Source organism: Patiria miniata, unplaced genomic scaffold, assembly GCF_015706575.1.
Source record: "Patiria miniata isolate m_02_andy unplaced genomic scaffold, ASM1570657v1 HiC_scaffold_10, whole genome shotgun sequence".
Taxonomy (NCBI): Eukaryota; Metazoa; Echinodermata; class Asteroidea; order Valvatida; family Asterinidae; genus Patiria; species Patiria miniata.
In genome coordinates this window covers 3086431-3105156 of record NW_024037048.1, presented here as the reverse complement: position 1 = coordinate 3105156, position 18726 = coordinate 3086431, and the positions used below count along the sequence as shown (strand labels likewise).

The window sequence follows — 18726 nt, the reverse complement described above, 5'->3', positions numbered from 1 at the left end:
CAATAATATGAGTTACTGACTTTACCATAGAAACAAAAACTGTGCATATTGTGCAGAGTATAACAATTGTTATTTGGCCAAATTTGAATATACATTTTTCAACTGGAAATACCTTCTAAGGGTTTCAACACATTAAATGCATATTCTAATAATTTTGCAACGCCTGTTCACAAATGGACTGAGTTTTGGCACTAGAGAAGAAAAAATGATTGATGCATTTGAAGCTGCATGAGAAGTTCAATGTATATTTTTTTGTTTCTATGGTATTGAATAGAACCTGCAAAAAAGAAACTGGTTAAATGGTCAGACATACACATCAAATGAATCACAAAAGTATATTATATTATGAACTGTCAATGTAAATGACCATCAATGAATTCATATATTCATAGATTACAAATAGTTCAGGAGTGATGCATGACATTGACATTTATACAAATAAAATCAACAATCGTAACCTGGATATGTAGAGTAAAAGAAAATTAGTTACATAATGTATTTTTGTCAATGATTGTTTCATAACATTTGCACAAAGATCAGAATAAACCTTTGATATTTAAGCCTAAACAATGAAAATTCATAGTTAACATTGCAATAAATTATTTATGAATAGGAATGGTTCCATGTCAAACATGATATATTCAACCTGCAACAAAGACAGCGTTAGTTCTATTATCCTTTAAAAAAAACTTTCAACAATATCAGATAAAATGCACATTTTCCAGCTTTCAATTCCAATGTTGTTTTCAAGTTGTAATATTCAAACAACTGGTCAACAAATGGGTCAATCAAATTGGCAATGATCCTGCAAGGAAAATGTGTTAATAAAATGGCACCAGATTTCCTCAGTGACTTCACCTGTCCAATCAAGCACACATTTGGTAATCAAATAATTCAATCAATGCCACAGTGATGAGGGAAAAGTAATTGAACATCAAAAAGGTCCATTCCTAGTTGTTATTAAACTTAACTTTCTTTCAAAATGTTATATCACTGCGCAAGAAGAAAAGTGTTATCAATTACAAGTTGAAACAACTTTTTTCCAGCAAAGATCTGTTTTTTTTCCTGAGAAGAAATGCATTCTTTGTCAAATTTGGTTATGAATGAAAACAAATATATATGCTGATGGAATTCTGTGTGTATGGCATTTACACTTCAAATCCATTCAACTTAAGCATCCAAACTTCAAAACGTTTTGAGGTAATCTTCTATGGAGTATGGATGACAATTCAAATCCCTGCACTATTCTTTTGTGTAGAAAGCTCAGGGCAAGCACGTGAATTCGGCAATGCCTCACTGTTCTTCACATGGCTGTTAATTGTGCAGTGACTCTCTGTGTGACAGTTACTTTAGCATTTCATATTCCTTCACTTGAAACTAACCTGCAGGGTTTTATATTGCTCTAAATATTGACTTCTATTAAAATACAATAGCATTTCAAAATCTTCTTCATGGCAATGACACTTTACAGACATGCAACAAACTTGTCAGGCCAAACACAAATACATGTACGTCCAAAACTTGGCAGGCAGCCAATGCAGCACATGTAATTCATAACAAACCTGGTGCTGCAAGGCACAGGATAATACAGTATGAAATGTTTCAAAAACGGCATCATTTTTGTTAGAATTGGCACAACTCGACCATAAAGCAGCACCATAAAATGATTCATATTTGTCAAACAAGGTTATTCACTGTAATTTTAAATTTCAAACAGGAAATGCAAATTCTGTAAAAAATAAAATCCAAAAACAAAATGTCCATCATTAGCTTGACTTCACAATTCTTAAACAAATTCTTTGGTAACTTCCATTTAGATTGTTGTTGTGTCCACAAAACTCTTAACACTGAATTAATTGTAAGAATATTAATAACTTTGTTTTAAAAGGAACTGCATCATGTTTTGCTGGCAGCACACCAGTACAGGGGGCCAATCTATAGCCGCTTGATCAGTGGCTGGCAACACAAACTGTACAGCTTTGATATTAATCTTGGCACAGCGAGGTTGTTATCTTGCAATGTACATCAGATAATAACATGTCGTCATTCATTCAAAGCTACATAGGAACATTGCAAGTACCCGAAAAATGAACACAACGATTTAAGAACAGCAATCTTGCTGAAAGTTATGCACCCTACTTAAGATTATGAGCAATTTTGCTGCTTCAAACAAAAAACAAATGCACAAACAGCAAAATGATCCTACGTACCTTTAATATCAGTAAGATTGAAAAGCAAAGGTGTATGAGCATATTTTGGACCATTTCAGACATTCTGCTTCCTGAGACTGAAATTACGGTCATTTAACATATTTGTCTGAGCAAAAATTGATGCAATCAGTCAAGTTTGTTCTGTGAAGTGCATTCTAAGTAAGTGAGGAAATGTTGCATGTGACAGATCTAAATTGAGTGTGAAACTTTTGCCTTATGTGCTTCATTTGTCAGAACTAGAATACAAAAGAACTTGACTGTCTCCTTTTGCAATAAATCGTGCAAACCAAAAGAGAAATGGTTTTGAGAACCATAGGTATGATGTTTTGGTCAATATGCGGTGAGTGTCATCAGAAGAATGGCAAAGCATCAAATTACATGTGTTTCTTTTAAATGCACACACAAACACAAGCTCGTTAAAAGCCGAGGCTAAACAAACCTTGTCAAAATTTTAACAAATTTAACTCTTGCCTCACTACACCCCCCAAAACACTTCACTTCTTGGTTAAAGAGAATACCCCATGCTAACTGCACCAGCCAGTGAATGTTATGCTCTGATAAGTAATTGTGCACCCGGCAATGCACTCAATGTGAGGGTACTAGCATATAGATTGGCCCCCTTTGGTTTAAGTGCTGCAATACATTGACCACCACACAAACAGAAAAAGCCCTGACCACGGACAAGGGAATGGTTACCTTCTCAGCCTTGTGTGTGCTCTGCTCTTTGACCTGTTTGCGGACCTGCAGCATGTACTCGTTGAACAGGCCCTCACGCTCACGCATCTTGTCTATGCCCTTGAAACGGGCATCCTTACCGTACTTCTGGGCAAACTCACTGAAGGAGGTCCTGGTGGGAAAAAGGAGTGGGAAAAGTGACCAGTAATTCACCCATTCCTGACGGAGGAGAAGTTTGGGGATATGACATGTGAAGTGAGTAACTAGAAAAGAGCTGTGAGACTCTAAGCAGACCCTAATCGATGTTAAGGTCAGTATGCTCTGACTAGTATCACGAGACTGCAGATAAGTCTCGGCATAAAATGCCTAAACTTCTTGTAGAGTAAGTCATTTCATGTGTAACTGAAAACATATCCTAAAGAAGGTGTCTGAAAACTGGATGAATCTGTCAAAAGATAGATGGTGCCTTTTTTGGCCAATCAGCCAGATATACCATTATCCTCCACACAGTGTGCATTGGTTAATGTCAACCTCAATCAGCAGACTTCAAGTTGAGCGATTTGAAGGGTGCCTGTTTGTTTATGGGCTCCATGCGCCAACAAGAGAGGGTGCTTTTTTAACCACTTTTGAGAGCAAAGGCCACATTACGAGTACTGGTTCGCACACATAAACCGCGAAGTATACACAACTAATTGTATTCTGAATGTGCACAAAGCCATAGCATCTCCGCGTGAGTGTCAGGCATCGTCGTTACTGTTGAGGGGGTACCTGTGTACAGAGCCCATAAGAAGATAGACTTGGCATTCCTTATATATGGCTGTTAACTTAAGTAGTATCCATACAGTAGAGGGAATTTTCTTAAGACCAACTTTGAAGCCTTTTGAAAAGTGAAGTAGAGCCTTAGAGTTTTAATCAAGTCCTCACAAGTCAATCACAAGCTATTCACAAGAAACGAGTGAAGCATTCCTTTGTCATTTTTTATACCCTGCTGTTTGTGATCTGACCTTCAATTGAACTGAGATGTGACTTGTGATGAACTTCACACCTCTGGGTATAGCAAGAGTCTAAATGCAGATTTTGTGCCAGGAAAACAGACCAGGACACAATTGGAAGAAAAGTGAGCAGAATGAGGCATTAGGAGCATTGCTGAACTTACTTGGATCCTAGTTTGGCATCTTGCATGAGGACCTTGAATTCCTCCTTGCTCTGCTTTGTCTTGGTGGCCCTCTCCTTGCGTTCCTCTTCAGCCCGGTTCTTGACAAAGTTCTCAAAGACCTGCTTGCGCTCCTTGGGGCTAAGCAGGAGGTAGCGATGATCAAAGACTATCTTGTGAAGTTCCTTCTCCCAAGTCGAGAAGGCTGACACCTGACAGCCAAACAAACAAGAAAATAAGTTAAAAATTATCCAGAAATGCCCTTGGTGTACAGGCACTGTAGTTCAGATTACTAAAGAAGTCTCAGGACAGAAGATGTTGAAGAAATGTTGATTTTAAGGGGTGAGAGGAAACTTTGTGGAATAACATTCCAATTAAAAGTCAGGCAGGGACCACAAACCTAATTGCTAAGTCTACTTGAGTGATATTTCAATACAATTCCTCAGAAGTGGAAGGCGAGGAAAGCACAACTGTGCCAACCTGAACTCCCAAATGTTTATTACATTTCTACATTTCCAGGGTATGTCCAAACAGTTATAACTAGTTTCCATCACATCTGTGTAGTTAAATACAAATGTAAAAACACAGAAACTTGATATCCGCCTTTAAAATGTGCCTGACTTACCCCTTTTTCTAGCAGCATGTCCATGAACTGTTTCATGCGTATCTCTAGCGGGGTGATGGCTCTCTCTCTAGCTGCTTTGATCTCTGCCTCCAAGGCAGCTTCCTTGAGGGGATCTGTGGGCTCTGGGGAGGACTCTGAGGTTGACGCTTTCTTCTTCTTCTTGGTCTTGGGCTGCTGCTCCTCCGATGTTGAATCCTCTGCTCGCTTCTTGGCTGTGCAAGAAGATACAAAATCACTCTTTAGAGAGCATCTCAAAACTCGTATTTCTCGTGGAATACCTGAAGCTGGAATGATTCCATCTTCCAAGTTCACATACAATTTATTCAACAGTGACGTGGAGTCATCCCAGCCAATAACATGCTTCATTTTGCTCACAAATATACTGAACAAAACAAATGTATTCCATATCAAATTAGGTTTTGCCCTTCACCCCGACGCAAAATTCCATCTTATGAATAGTACTCCATATCAGACATTATACAAATAATGAATGTTTATGAGTACAATGGTAAGGATAATTTCATGAGGCAACAGATGTTTTGTTGCATTCACTGAGTGGAATGGAACATTCCAACTGTCACCAAATGAAATTATTCTTTCCACTTCACGAATGTGAAACATTCATTATTTGTTTTATACAACACCAGAATAAACCTCATCTTATTGGTAAAAGTGTGGCCGTGCAATGGGTAATTCTACTTACTGTGGAATGGAACTTCTGTTTTGACAGTGTGGCTGGGCGGTGGGTTGGAACGAATAATTCAATGACATGTGATCAACGACCCACCAATCAAATGATGGGGATTTATGCAGGCGTTGTATAAAACAATTTAAAGAAACACCAACAGTGGTAATAAACCCAGCCAAACCTTAAAATTTGAACCACTGTAAGAAAGGCTTACCTGTGGTCTCCTCTTGCTTTTCTTTTTCCTGTCCTGGTGGGGGCTCCAGGATCATCCTGTCCACATCTGCACGGTTGTAGAGGTCATCGGGTCGTTCCCATAGTGACATCCTGGTGGACGGATTGAAGAAGAACACCTTACTGTCTCCCGTCCAAACAAGACACCTGCACAGAAACAGACAAGTCTGGTTATGCGTCATGAATAATAAGCATCATGAATATTCAAATGTCCCTTGGCCAAAGAAAAAAGGCATGTTTCTAGCAGCATGCAAGATAATATTGGAAAAGTTGGTCCAGGTATTTACTATTTCATATTTAACCCTGTACTGACCCCACCTGTCTCACTGCACAACGCTGTATGCCAAGAGCATTTACAACATGAAGCAAAATTTGTGACAAAACAATAACAATAGTTGACGTTCTTGAAGCACCTTGGGTGTTTGAACTTCCTGATGACGACCAGCTTGAACTTCTCGGACCCGTCCACTTTGGCACAAAGTAGGACGGGGACGCAGTCTTTGCTTGGCTTACTGCCGTGGCACTGCTCGCCCTTAAATGATATGGTCTTATCGGGAGTCAGGCGGAAGAACAGTCCCGTTTCAAATGTGTTGAAAATGTTTCTGGGCTGGAAACCACAAAGAAGATGGGGGAGGGAGTCCTTCAACCAGTCATCAACTATGCCATGGTCTACGCTGTTTACTCTCCCCACACACTCACTTAAACATGATGCCATGGCCCTCCTTAAAATGGGATAGCCAGCCAACCAATAATTCAAGCTGTTGCCAACAGATAGTCGAGAAATTTCTTGTGGAACATATACCGTAATTTTTGGAACATAAGCCGTGGCTTATACGTTGAATTTGCCCTTGAAAATGTTTACTGCGGCTTATACACAGGGCGGCTTATAGGCCGAGCCTTGAAGAATAAAGATGAAATTCAAATGTGTATTTGATGTATTAGTATAAGAAGAGATATGTTGCTGAAATGAATTGTAAATTAAGAAAGTCATGAACAAACCGAAACCACGTCCCACGTAAAGGTACCGAGCGGTAAAAGCTGTCAGCGTCAGCAAAATGAAATAACTGACATGACAGACACCAAATGATGACTAATGCTGCTTTCAAATTGGGTTAGAATGAAATAGCCATGAGCCAGGATTGGTAAACATTCATTATAAATGGATGCCAACAATGTTTTTTTTTTACGCAACGGGATCACCAAAACTTTCGTTGTAATGTCCGGTTTCGTCTAAAGTGATTTTCTCCCTATAGAAATATGGACATTTTTGCCGGGACAGAAGATATGTTTGTTATAACCGGAACTCTGTCCTATCTGATTTTGTACTTGCTGGAGCCGACTGTAGTTCATCTAGTGGGGTGTTCATGAGAGTTAATTGCATCCTTGGATGGGGTTCTATGGAAGCTTTACTCATGATAAGACCCCAATCAATAGTACTCACCAGGGTGTGCCAGGAATGGGCTTGGTAGCAATGGGTTTGGACTTGTCCACTGGTTCTTCCTCTATCTTCTTTTCTTCAACGACTATTTTTTCCTCCTTCAAAAGGGAATCAAACAAATGTTGATGGTTTCAATTAATGTCATCCGACTCAACTAATCACTCAATGGTCCCTGGGTGACCAACCTACAAGTATAGTGGCATCCTTTATAAAGGGTTCACTGCGTACTTCAAAATAAGCTGGTGGGGCAGTGGTGGGTAGGGTGGTGACTGATTCGGCAGTGATGGATGGGGCAGTAATGGGTGGGGCTCTCGTGGGTGGGGTAGTGGTGGATGAGGGCACTGGTGGGTGGGACAGTAATGAATAGGGCAGTGATGGGTTATAAAGTAATATGTGGGGCAGTGGTGTTGGGACAGTAATGGGTAGGGCTCTGGTGGGTGGGGTAGTGGTGGATGAGGGCACTGGTGGGTGGGACAGTAATGAATAGGGCAGTGATGGGTTATAAAGTAATATGTGGGGCAGTGGTGTTGGGACAGTAATGGGTAGGGCTCTCGTGGGTGGGGTAGTGGTGGATGAGGGCACTGGTGGGTGGGACAGTAATGAATAGGGCAGTGATGGGTTATAAAGTAATATGTGGGGCAGTGGTGTTGGGACAGTAATGGGTAGGGCTCTCGTGGGTGGGGTAGTGGTGGATGAGGGCACTGGTGGGTGGGACAGTAATGAATAGGGCAGTGATGGGTTATAAAGTAATATGTGGGGCAGTGGTGTTGGGACAGTAATGGGTAGGGCTCTGGTGGGTGGGGTAGTGGTGGATGAGGGCAATGGTGGGTGGGACAGTAATGAATAGAGCAGTGATGGGTTATAAAGTAATATGCGAGGCAGTGGTGTTGGGACAGTAATGAGTGGGGCTCTGGTGGGTGGGGTAGTGGTGGATGAGGGCAATGGTGGGTGGGACAGTAATGAATAGGGCAGTGATGGGTTATAAAGTAATATGCGGGGCAGTGGTGTTGGGACAGTAATGGGTGCGACAATATTGGGTAGGGCAGCGGTGGGCAGGAGAGTCATGGGCAGGGCACTTATGAGTGGAGATGTATTTGTTCGGGCCCTGTGCCGTACCTTAGTTTCTGCCTCCATAGGTTCTTCTTTCGCATCCTCCGTCTCCATCTTGCTCTCATCATCCTTTTTCTCCTCCTCATCTTTGGTATCCTCTTCTCCATCTGCTTTATCAGCTTCCTTCTCTTGGGCTTTTTAAGTAACAAAGATAACAAAACACTGTGAAGCTTTTAAGATAACTAACATGTACATTATAACAAAGTTTCTTTAATTACTCGCAAGAAGTTTGAAACAAACACATACAATATGATTTTGTGAATGAGGTGCAGAGTGGGGCTAGGACCTTCAGGATGCATGGTACTCTCAGGTCATACTCCACTGAGGTGAACATAAATGATCTTACCAGGTTCCTTCTTGGGTTCTTCTTGTTCAATCAACTCCTTGGGCTTCTCCCAGGTGGACTCCATGGTTCGGGTGTTGTAGTAGTAAGGCCGCCCGTCAGCAGTCTTGAATTCTGTCCAGATACTCTTGGGTGCCGTCACAGCAACCGCGGGGCCTCCCCCTGGGGGCTGATTAAAAGGCGGTCGAAACATTGGATTGCCACGGGGTGGGAAGCCACCAGGCATACCTGCCGAGAGAGGTGAAAATTAATTGAAGCAAAAATCTTGTCACCACACAAGCCACAACACACTTAAAATGACTTCAATTTTATGAAGCCCAACACCAAGAAGATGGAATTGATTTCAGAGCTGTCCCCAGACCCAATGGATCCCCTCAAAGGAAGTGACCTTAGTGATGCATAATGCATGGTTATGGGAAAAAGAAGCTCAACCTTTTGGTTTTGTTTCCATTCGAAAAATGAGTCATCAGGATTAACAGATATAAAAGCCAACCATAATGTGTTAGTATTACTGCAAGTATAATTTTAGATTTTTAGTAATACCTGGCAAGGGCATCATCGGTGGCATTCCAGGCATGGCACCAGGCATACGCATACGAGCCATGTGTGCCTGGAACAGATGGAATGGTGGGGGTGGCATGCCTGCTGGACCTGGACCTAGCCCGGCGCCCGGCACTGGGCCCTGGCCAGGTAACACAGGCGGGATACCAGGGAAGGGCATCAACATTGGCGGATGCTGCTGTTGTTGCTGCGGTGGTGCTGATTGCTGTTGTTGTTGTTGCTGCTGTTGTTGTTGTTGCTGCTGTTGCTGTTGTAGCTGTGATTGTTCTTTTGGTGTAGTCGGTGAGGCAGCAGCCACAGTAGCTTGAGTTGGAGTAGTGACGCTCGGTGCAGCCTGTGTGGTAGAAGATGGGCTAGCCTGAACCGGTGTGGCTGTTTAGTTGGAAAAAAATATATAAATTTAAGAAAACTTGCATTTAACTCAAATCAACATAACAGAAGTGATTTTCACCTTATAAATAGCATGTTGTTGGCTCAGTCCTTTGTAAGGTTTTCAGCCTCAAGGAGTAAAAGCTTTCTTGACTTTTTGACCAACCCCAGAAAGCACATACATTGATTTGGATAGATAAGACGTCTGCACTAAAATTGTCAGTTTTCAAGTTTAAAGATAAACAAAAGAAAAACAAAGAAAACTAATATACAAATATTGAATGCTTTGAGTGGTGTAGTAAAACTAGCCTCCCGAGGTGATCCATGGACATTCTATTTTCCCGAGGCGAAGCCGAGGGAAAATAGAATGGTCCATGGATCACCGAGGGAGGCTAGCTTTACTTCACCACGAGATAAAGCATTCAATATTTGTTTTATAACACTTCACCCACAGATTCTGCTTGGTTTCATATTTTAAATTATTTAAATCACAAACACAAACACAATTAAAACTAGAGATCTATGTCTGTTTGTAACAGAACATAGGGCTTTTCCGCATTATGCTTTTTTTTTTTTATCAATAACACGTCCCAGACGATGCATGTACAATGTTTCCAGGTATACGGTACAAGAATTTTCTAATTTATTACGTAGCGTCTGTGAGATATTATCGTCAAAAAGAAATAAATCCATATTAAATCAGACATATCGGACTTTCTTCACACGCAATTTTGACCCATTCAGACTGATAGTTTTCTCAATATGAGACTTTAAAATTGCACATTTATGATGACGTCACATACCTTACGATGATGTCATCTTGATAACACTTGTCAATGCACAATTTTTGCATTGTGGTTTTGGTTTGTACCAAGCTTGAAGTTAATCCAATGAAAGGAAGTGTTAAATTTGGAAGCGGAATGAAATTCTAAATATTAAAAAAATCATTTAAAAAAATCATGCAATGACGTCATGGTGACGTCATTTCGGATTCCGCATACTAGTACCATTATCTAGCTATCCACCAAGTTTTATGATGATCGGACTTTCCCTTATGTGTGTTTTCAAAAATTGCATTTTTGATGACATCATCAAAATACAAAAAGAATTTTGAATTTTGCATGTTGCGCTTGTGAGATATGGTTTAAAGGTCGAAAAATTCAAAAAATCATATAAAATCGCACGATGACGTCATCATGACGTCATTTTAATTTTGACCTATAACACATCCTGGTCTACCTACATACCGAGTTTCAACCCAATCAGACTTACAGTTCTGTAGATATAGGACATCAAATTATGCATGTTTGTGATGGCGTCATGTGACCCATTATGACGTAATCATGATGTCACTCTTCGGGGCACAACTTTGCTATAAGGACTATAACTATGCTTACTTTGAATGATGTACGACAAAGATTAATGCCAAAAGTGGCACTGAGAAAAAACGTGTACAAAGTCAATGGGATTTAGGGGCGACAAAAAGAAGAAGCCAAAAAAAGAAAAACTAGAGCTATGCCTTGTCGATGAACAGGACACAGGCTTTTCCGCATTTTTAAAATAATACGTGTAAAGAAATACTTTTAAAGAATACTTTGTCAACTTTTGTATTTGAAAATGAAAAAAATTTGATTAATTAATAAAAAAATAGGTGATGATGTCATCATGACGTCACTTCAGATTTTGCATACTATTAACACTATCTTCCCACCCACAAAGGTTCAAGACAATCAGACTTACCCTTTTAAGTGTTTTTAAAAATCGCATTTTTGATGACGTCATCGTGACGTCACACATTTTTCAAAAAAATTGTGTAGATACCTATTACATAACAAACCTTATTATTATACCAAAAGAATTTTGAATTTAGCATGTATGAAGCCAATCAGATGAATAAAAGTATTAAATTTTGTAAGCAGAATAAAATTGTAAATATTTAAAAAATCCTTAAAAAACTACCGATGACGTCATCGTGACGTCATTTTAGATTTTGTGTACTAGTAGGCCTACTATTATCTACCCACCCAACAAGTTTCATGACGATTGAACATTCCCTTAAAAAATTGCTTTTTTGATGACGTCATAATGACGTCACACAATTTTCACAATTTTGTGAATATACCTGTTACCTAACAAACGTAATACAAAAAGAATTTTGAATTTAGCATATTTCGTTCGTGAGATATGGCTTAAAGGTCCAAAACTTCAAAAATCGATATAAAATCACACGATGACGTCATGATGACGTCACCTCAATTTTTACCTATAACACATCCCGTTCAACCTTCATACCGAGTTTCAACTCAATCAGACTTACAGTTCTTTAGATATAGGGTCTTCAAGTTTGCATGTTTAAGATGACGTCACGTGACCCATGATGACGTAATCATGACATCACTCTTCGGGACACAAACTCACTATGGGGTCGTTATATATTGCAAGTTTCATCAGAATACGAGTTTGTTTTAGGTCAAAAGTGGCGTGGTTAATAAACCGTGTACAAAGTCTATGGGATATGGGTTAGAACAAAAAGAAAAGGGAAGAAAATTAAAAAAAAAAAAAAAAAAAAATGAGAACAAAAAGAAAGGCTTTTCCGCAACTATGTGGAAAAGCAAATAAACTTCAATTTCAATACAAAATTGGTTGGAAATGTATTTCCCTCTTTCAAACCACCCCTTCATGAAATGTTTGAACCCAACTCTGTGGCGCGCTCTCTTGGAAACAATACGCACTACGTGCTACGCTCAACACGCACACCAGCATGCATTTGCACACAAATACCGCGCCATGGTATAGTACTTTGGTTGCTAATGGTATAGTACTTTGGTTGCTACGGGTATAGTACTTTGGGCCGTGCACTGACAGCAAAAATAGAAAGTACCATGTGACTCGCTCTCGGCCAATCAAGACACAGAATCTGTGGGTAAGGTGTTACAATAGGATTTATACTAAGTCAAGACAAAGCAGTTATATGTTCCACAAGAAAGTTTTGGTTACTCTGTTGAAACAGCTTGAAGTGTTGGCAGCTTTACAAGAGGTATCTTTTACCTTGTAGGGTATCAACTGCAGAGCTCGCTGTCGCTGCTGCTGTCTTTGCTGCTGTTGCTACTGCTACTGCTGCTGCAGCTACTGCGGCACTCAGATTACCTGGATTGGCTGAAGCACCTGCAGAAGTCTGTTCTGGTGCACTGGTGACAGCAGCTGCACCTGCTGCAGTTGCTGCTGCCCCTGTTGATGTGGTTGTTGCAATACCCGCTGCGGCAGCAAGAGCCTGTAGTTGTGTCTGCTTGACAATCTTAACATTCTCTGGCTTGGTCCAGACGGACTCCCTCTTCTTAGCATGGTAGTAGTACGTCTGAACAACAATATACAAATATAACATGGTTTGAGGGTGGATAGTCGATATTTGCTCCCCGAGGTACTGGAAGTTAGTTTGTCAACTTCCAATACCAAAATACCGAAATTACCAAAATAAACCATGTTTTATTTGTTACACTATACCTCATACATATTCAGTTGTCATTACAATTTCAGGAGCACCTTGGCATAAAGTGTTTAGACAAATTTGTCCAGCTCACCAGAAGAATATTGCTCAACCTCAGAAAAGTTCAGTTCTTTTGCATTACAGTAACTCCCACGAGTTTCTACCACATTGTGGACAACTTTTTTAGTAGAGGAGACATCTTCATTGTCCATAGTATTCTCCAGTTTGGCATCATTGAGCTCGGGAAAATGCTGATTAACATTTACTTGTGCCGCCAACTTTCAGGTGTAGCTAGGGCGATGTTCGCGTGTGCTTACTACACCCGTGCGATAGTTCCACAGTTGCTTTGTAAATCGCATGCGTGGTGGAGTATCGCACGTAAAACCGGTGAGATAGTCTACTATTTAACCTGTGCGTGAATACTCGCTTGGTAAACAGCAAAATAGCGGCATGTGACGGTGAATAGACCAGTGAGAATTCGGCTCTCGATCATGAATATGTATGAGGTATAGTAAAATATTAATATAATAGGATGATTATTATTATTTGCAGTAATGAATTGACAGATTCATAAAACACTGCACCTAGAAAGGATTCAGAAACCTGTAGAGAGGAAACAAGATCACATACTAACAACTGCCTGACTATAGAAACAAATCTCTGCTCTGTTCTATTCATATAAATGAAGTAGGTACGTATATCAACCATCTCACCTTGCCTTCTGGTGTGACATGCTCCACCCAGAAGTCCTGGTTGGGATCCAAGGCAGCAACTGCAGCAGGATTTGTTGCGGGTGTAGCCTGCTGATTACCTGCTGGTGCTGCTTGCTGCTGCTGCTGTTGGACGTTTGCCATCATGGGTGGTGGCATCCCAAAAGGTGGCGGTAATAAAGGGGGTCTCTGCGGCAAAGACAAAAAAAAAGATTAACATAGAGGCAACTTGCTAAGCTTTCAACTCGGGCCATTATCGGCATCCAGGCCCCTAGCCAATTTTAAACGTACTTGTTTAAAACCAGCCAAGCGCATATTTATTCCCTTATTAAAATACTCCGACATTTCAGCAGTCAAAATGGGGTCTGTAGTAGTTCATCAGCCAAATTACATGTCTCATTACAAATTTTTAAGTGGAATTTGTTCACTGTTTGCACCAGAAAAGTAATGCCAAGTTATTTTCTGTCTCTCAATAAACATTACTTATATAGAAACGCCCAAATTCCTAAGATTACTCACATTCATGAATGGAGGCATGCCCATGAGACTCTGGGGCGGGGGACCCCTGGGCATGTTCTGATCAAAAGGAGGCGGGCGGTCCGGGCGGAACATCCTGTCTGGGGGAGGTCTGCCAAAAAATGGCCGTGGGGGCAAGTTGTTAGGGCCACCTCTCATGTGCTGCCCTGGGGGGCCCTGAAACCTGGGTGGAAAGTTGCGAAATCTTGGACCAGGGCCAGGAAACCTATTCAACAGAAATAAACACATTCTGATTATTAACAATGTATGCTGCCAAAATTGTGACCCTCACAAGTCAATCTAAATGCACAAGACATAGCCATAGTACCGAAAACCCGTGGTTTTTCGTTGTTTGTCATATTGAATTGCGATTGATGGCAGCTGCTGCCACTTCATGTTGCAAATGTTCGAAAATAGGAGTTCTAGCACCCCAGGGTTGATTATATGCTGCAAACAAAGCAAGTACATGGTCATGTTATACATTTGTAAGTAATAACGGTTAAGATCTCACTCTCTCAGTTACACTAGGCAGTGCAAGTTTTCCTTATCCGGTCGAAGTCTCCCCCTTTAAAGTGGGGTTATATTTGACAGGAGGCAGAATCTTACCAGTCGTTACTACGCAAAAACCTTGAGTCCAAACTAGGGTTGATGCAATGCTGCAAACATCACGTGCTTCGTGGACCCCATGGGGCATAGTTCTAGAGGTAGTTTACGGGTCTAGGGCCTGGTGAGTGTTTACTTCATTATGAATGTCAGAAAGAATGTAGTATTCAGATGCCATTTTAGCGGTTGTGCACAAAGTCTATGGAGAGTCGTTTTCAAAGTATATCCCTTAAACAAAATTGGAAATGTTTCTCAATCTTTTCAAAATTTCTACAATGAGTGACCTTCACTGAGATGATATAAGATGAAAAAAGTGGTGTCCGGATGCAACATTCTTTCGAATGTACGTTAATTAGGCTTGGACGGTATTGCATTTTACTAGACCGCGGTATACCATGACAAAAAACTGCGGTATTCACTAAACCCGCATTATTATGTTAAGTGGGGTATTACGTCATTATCCAAAAAAACCTAAAAAGTAACCACCATATGCTTTTCAGTTGGTATCTTTTATCAATGATTGTGATTCAATAGGCTCATTCATGCAGGCCACCCATAAGCAACTCCTTCAGTGCCTGTGCATGCGCAGCAGCAGCGCCCCGTGTCATGTGATAATGGGACTCCTATTTATTTATTTATTACATTTCTTTACCCAGGGTATAAAAAATCAGACTCCCTCTCACGTCATTGGTCATTCTGATAATCATCGCATGTTAGGCATGCGCAATTCTATTACCAATGAGTCCGTATAGAGTCCTAAATTCACGCTATACACCGGCACACCGAAAGTTAAAAAGATACACTTGGCTGGTACATAATCATGCCTGGGCTGAAGTCTTAACTTACAATCAGGCCATCAGACCAGACACTAACCATAATGAGGAGGCCCTAATATGGAGTTGTCAGTGCCGACGTTATTAACCAATGGACCAACCGTACCAAAACATGAATGGAAAATAATCAGAACAGCAAGCCGATCACAGTGCACGCATCTTAATTATAATATGCTAAATCGAGGCACGTGGCACTGTGATTGGCTGGCTGTTCTGATTACGTATGCGATGTTTTTTCGGATATGATATACAGTAAACTCCGGCTAAACCGACATCGTATAAACCGTCATATCGCTTAAATCGGTCATCTGACGAAAGTCCCGATTGCCTCTAATGCATTTCCATTGACATTTTCATTTCTAAGTCGGCTTTTGTAAGCCGCCATTTTGCCTATGTCGGCGTGTTACTTTCAGTCCTATTTCCTCAAAACCACACGAATTCCTCTGAATAAGTCGGCATCGTGCTCTGATGCGGTTTGCAAGAAGTGTCGAGTGAAAAGTCCCACACACTGCTGATTGACATCTGTTTATCAATGGCACGGCCCGTGATTGATGCATCGGCCAGCACGTGTACACTAATCGCATGTGTACACTGTTTTATGAACAATCTGTACATTGTGTGCATCGTTCGTTTACACGTGCGCGATCAAAAAGGGGTTTTCCCGATAGCACATCAATACCAGTACCCCCTCTCGACTGCACGCATGCGCTCTGTTCATTTTGGGGGTTCCCTTATTGTACCAGTACCATGCACACATTTAATTCATGACTGTACACGTACGTACGTGCACATGGACGTACAGTATGCAAGCGATCTGTATATCGTACCACTGTTAACGTACGTACATGCATGACTTTCTGTGATCAATACCACAGCCTGTTTGTGATGATAAACATTGAGGATATATTTGCTGGAGTCAACCATGGATGTAGAAATACACCAGGGTAAATCAAAGCCTTTGAATTTTAGCCATGAATCTTGTTTGCATGATCCAGATACAGATGCGCATAGGCCATTAATTCAATCTTTTTTTTTTCACTCCATGATTCAATTGGTGTATTTTTGTAGGTCGGCAAAATGACAACTTGCAGCAGAAGCCGACATTCGCGTACGTCGTCACAAATTCTCTGGTCTCGAGAGTGCCGTCTTAGCCGGAGTTTACTGTACCACGCGCAGTACCCTTCACGTGTGTACATTAAGGAAAGGGAAATATTTTGGTCAGAGAACCAGACTACTTGAACTCAGCTAGCTGCCTGTCATGAACTGCCACTTCGGTTGACAAATTAGTTTTTTTTAAGAGACGAATTTCACCAGAAGGAAGCACGGGGAAGTCATAATTTTGGGGAAATGTTGAGAGGTAGGGGTAAGTGAACCCGTCTTCTGAGTATGAGTTGGATTGATCGCAATACATTTTTGTTTTAAATTCCGCACTTTTGGGAAGCAATATCCGTTTGGCCCAGCATGCAGAGTCTACTCCAGTGCGGGCCATAGACTAGGGCTAACTATAGCCATGATAGCTGGGTTAATTTTCTGCTGACAAAATAATTTCGATCTTTAATTAATTTTCGGCTCCCCTAGCAACGGGACTATCCATGCACATACCACATGTGGGATTTGTGACGTTAATACGGAGTATCCCTAGAACTATTTGGCTCAAAATCAATAGGTCAAACATCTGAAAGTTGCAAATTTCAGTTCAAGAAAATTTGCAGCCATGTTGCTTCAGGGGCAGCGCGGACGATACTATTACGCAAAAGGGGTGATAGCGTTATACAATAAATCAACAAAGGGCGGCCATTACGTGTGAATCCGCATACAACATGATAATTTTATTTAACCTGCACACCCATATCTAAAATGGTGTAGTCCAAGCTCCGTGTGAAGGCAAGATGGCGGACAACGGCAGTACTGCTTAAGAGATATTTTTCGCGTGAAAAAAAACTCCATTTTCATAAACGAAATGTAACATCTGACCCACCAAAAATCTCTTTAAGTCTAAAGTTTACAATTCTATGCCTTTTTTGTCAATTTTAGAATGCATTTTGGCAGTGTTGACGGTGTGTTGACACTTCTATCATATGTTGACGGTGTGTTGACGCTTATTAGTATGACCCGTACTGGGCATAGTCTAACTCTTGGGGTACAAATATACAGCGGCCGCTCCAAAACTCACTTCCATATTATTTGTAGAGTATACAGCATGTTCGTGTTGATATTTTGCAGGCACAATTGCAGAATACCCTGCCACTCAATCTATCCACCTCGTAGCCGGCTACGGAGTCACGGTTGATTTTTAAAACGGCATATCGTGAAAAAAATATCGGATATCGCGATATCATCGTGATGACGTCATTTTTCCATTCATGGAACAATGGAATAACAAAAAAACACAACAACAACAAAAAAACACACGACCGAAGTCACGATCCACTGCCGCGAAAAATTAATGGATCAGTCCAATTTCTTGTGATGCATTTTCTGTTCTGTGAACAAAATAAAAGGCACGACTGAACAGTTGGTTTTCGACGTTTTTTTGTTGCTGAAAATATGAACAGATTTCATAAGTTTGGGACAGTTTTGGCATTAAGCAAGTGTAAGTGCCCAGGCACAACCACGGAATTAAGAGAAGGAACGAGTCAGGAAAATACGTGCAGGAAAATTTGATCTAGTTCGCCTGCGCGGAGTCGGCCCAGCCCAGTGGCGATTTTTGTTTTCTCTCCCAAACGACATCCGCAATATGCTATGGTGTTTTGGACTATACTTTTCTAAAAACATGAGAAGAAAATCAAAAATATAAATATATGAAATTCGGGCTTTATTTCCCTTTTTAAAAAAATCCTCCAGAGCCTCAGGTTAGAAAATAAATATTAAAAAAAATCATATGCAATACCGTGATTCGAACCCGCAACCTCGCGGTGTAAAACACAATGTATTATCAACTGAGCTGTCGCACTGCTCGCTTCAAAAGTGGAAAACTTATAAATATATAGTGCCCACGTATCATAAAAATATCATAGAGGGCGCTTAACGTGCGTATGCGGATGTCGTTTGGGCTGGAAAAAGAAAATTTGCGGGCTCGGCGTGGTCTCCTCTTGCCGCGTGCCGAAATGAAACAATCACTTCTCAACGTCGTAATCTACAATTCAAGTACAGTCGGCTCCCGTTATAACAAGGTCC

General features: G+C 40.8%; 1 protein-coding gene across 1 annotated transcript in view; it reads right to left on the bottom strand.

Annotated features, from left to right (window-relative positions):
* Window positions 1-18726, bottom strand: part of LOC119735529 (transcription elongation regulator 1-like) — a 32359-nt gene that overhangs the window by 8648 nt on the left and 4985 nt on the right. Inside the window, exons 2-12 of the mRNA XM_038209268.1 lie at window positions 14117-14339; window positions 13601-13786; window positions 12452-12758; window positions 9017-9406; window positions 8477-8701; window positions 8137-8264; window positions 7024-7118; window positions 5566-5729; window positions 4664-4875; window positions 4042-4250; window positions 2907-3057 (exon numbers count right to left, since the gene is read on the bottom strand). Of these exons, the coding sequence (XP_038065196.1) occupies window positions 2907-3057; window positions 4042-4250; window positions 4664-4875; window positions 5566-5729; window positions 7024-7118; window positions 8137-8264; window positions 8477-8701; window positions 9017-9406; window positions 12452-12758; window positions 13601-13786; window positions 14117-14339 (2290 nt within the window). The remainder of the gene's footprint in view (window positions 1-2906; window positions 3058-4041; window positions 4251-4663; window positions 4876-5565; window positions 5730-7023; window positions 7119-8136; window positions 8265-8476; window positions 8702-9016; window positions 9407-12451; window positions 12759-13600; window positions 13787-14116; window positions 14340-18726) is intronic.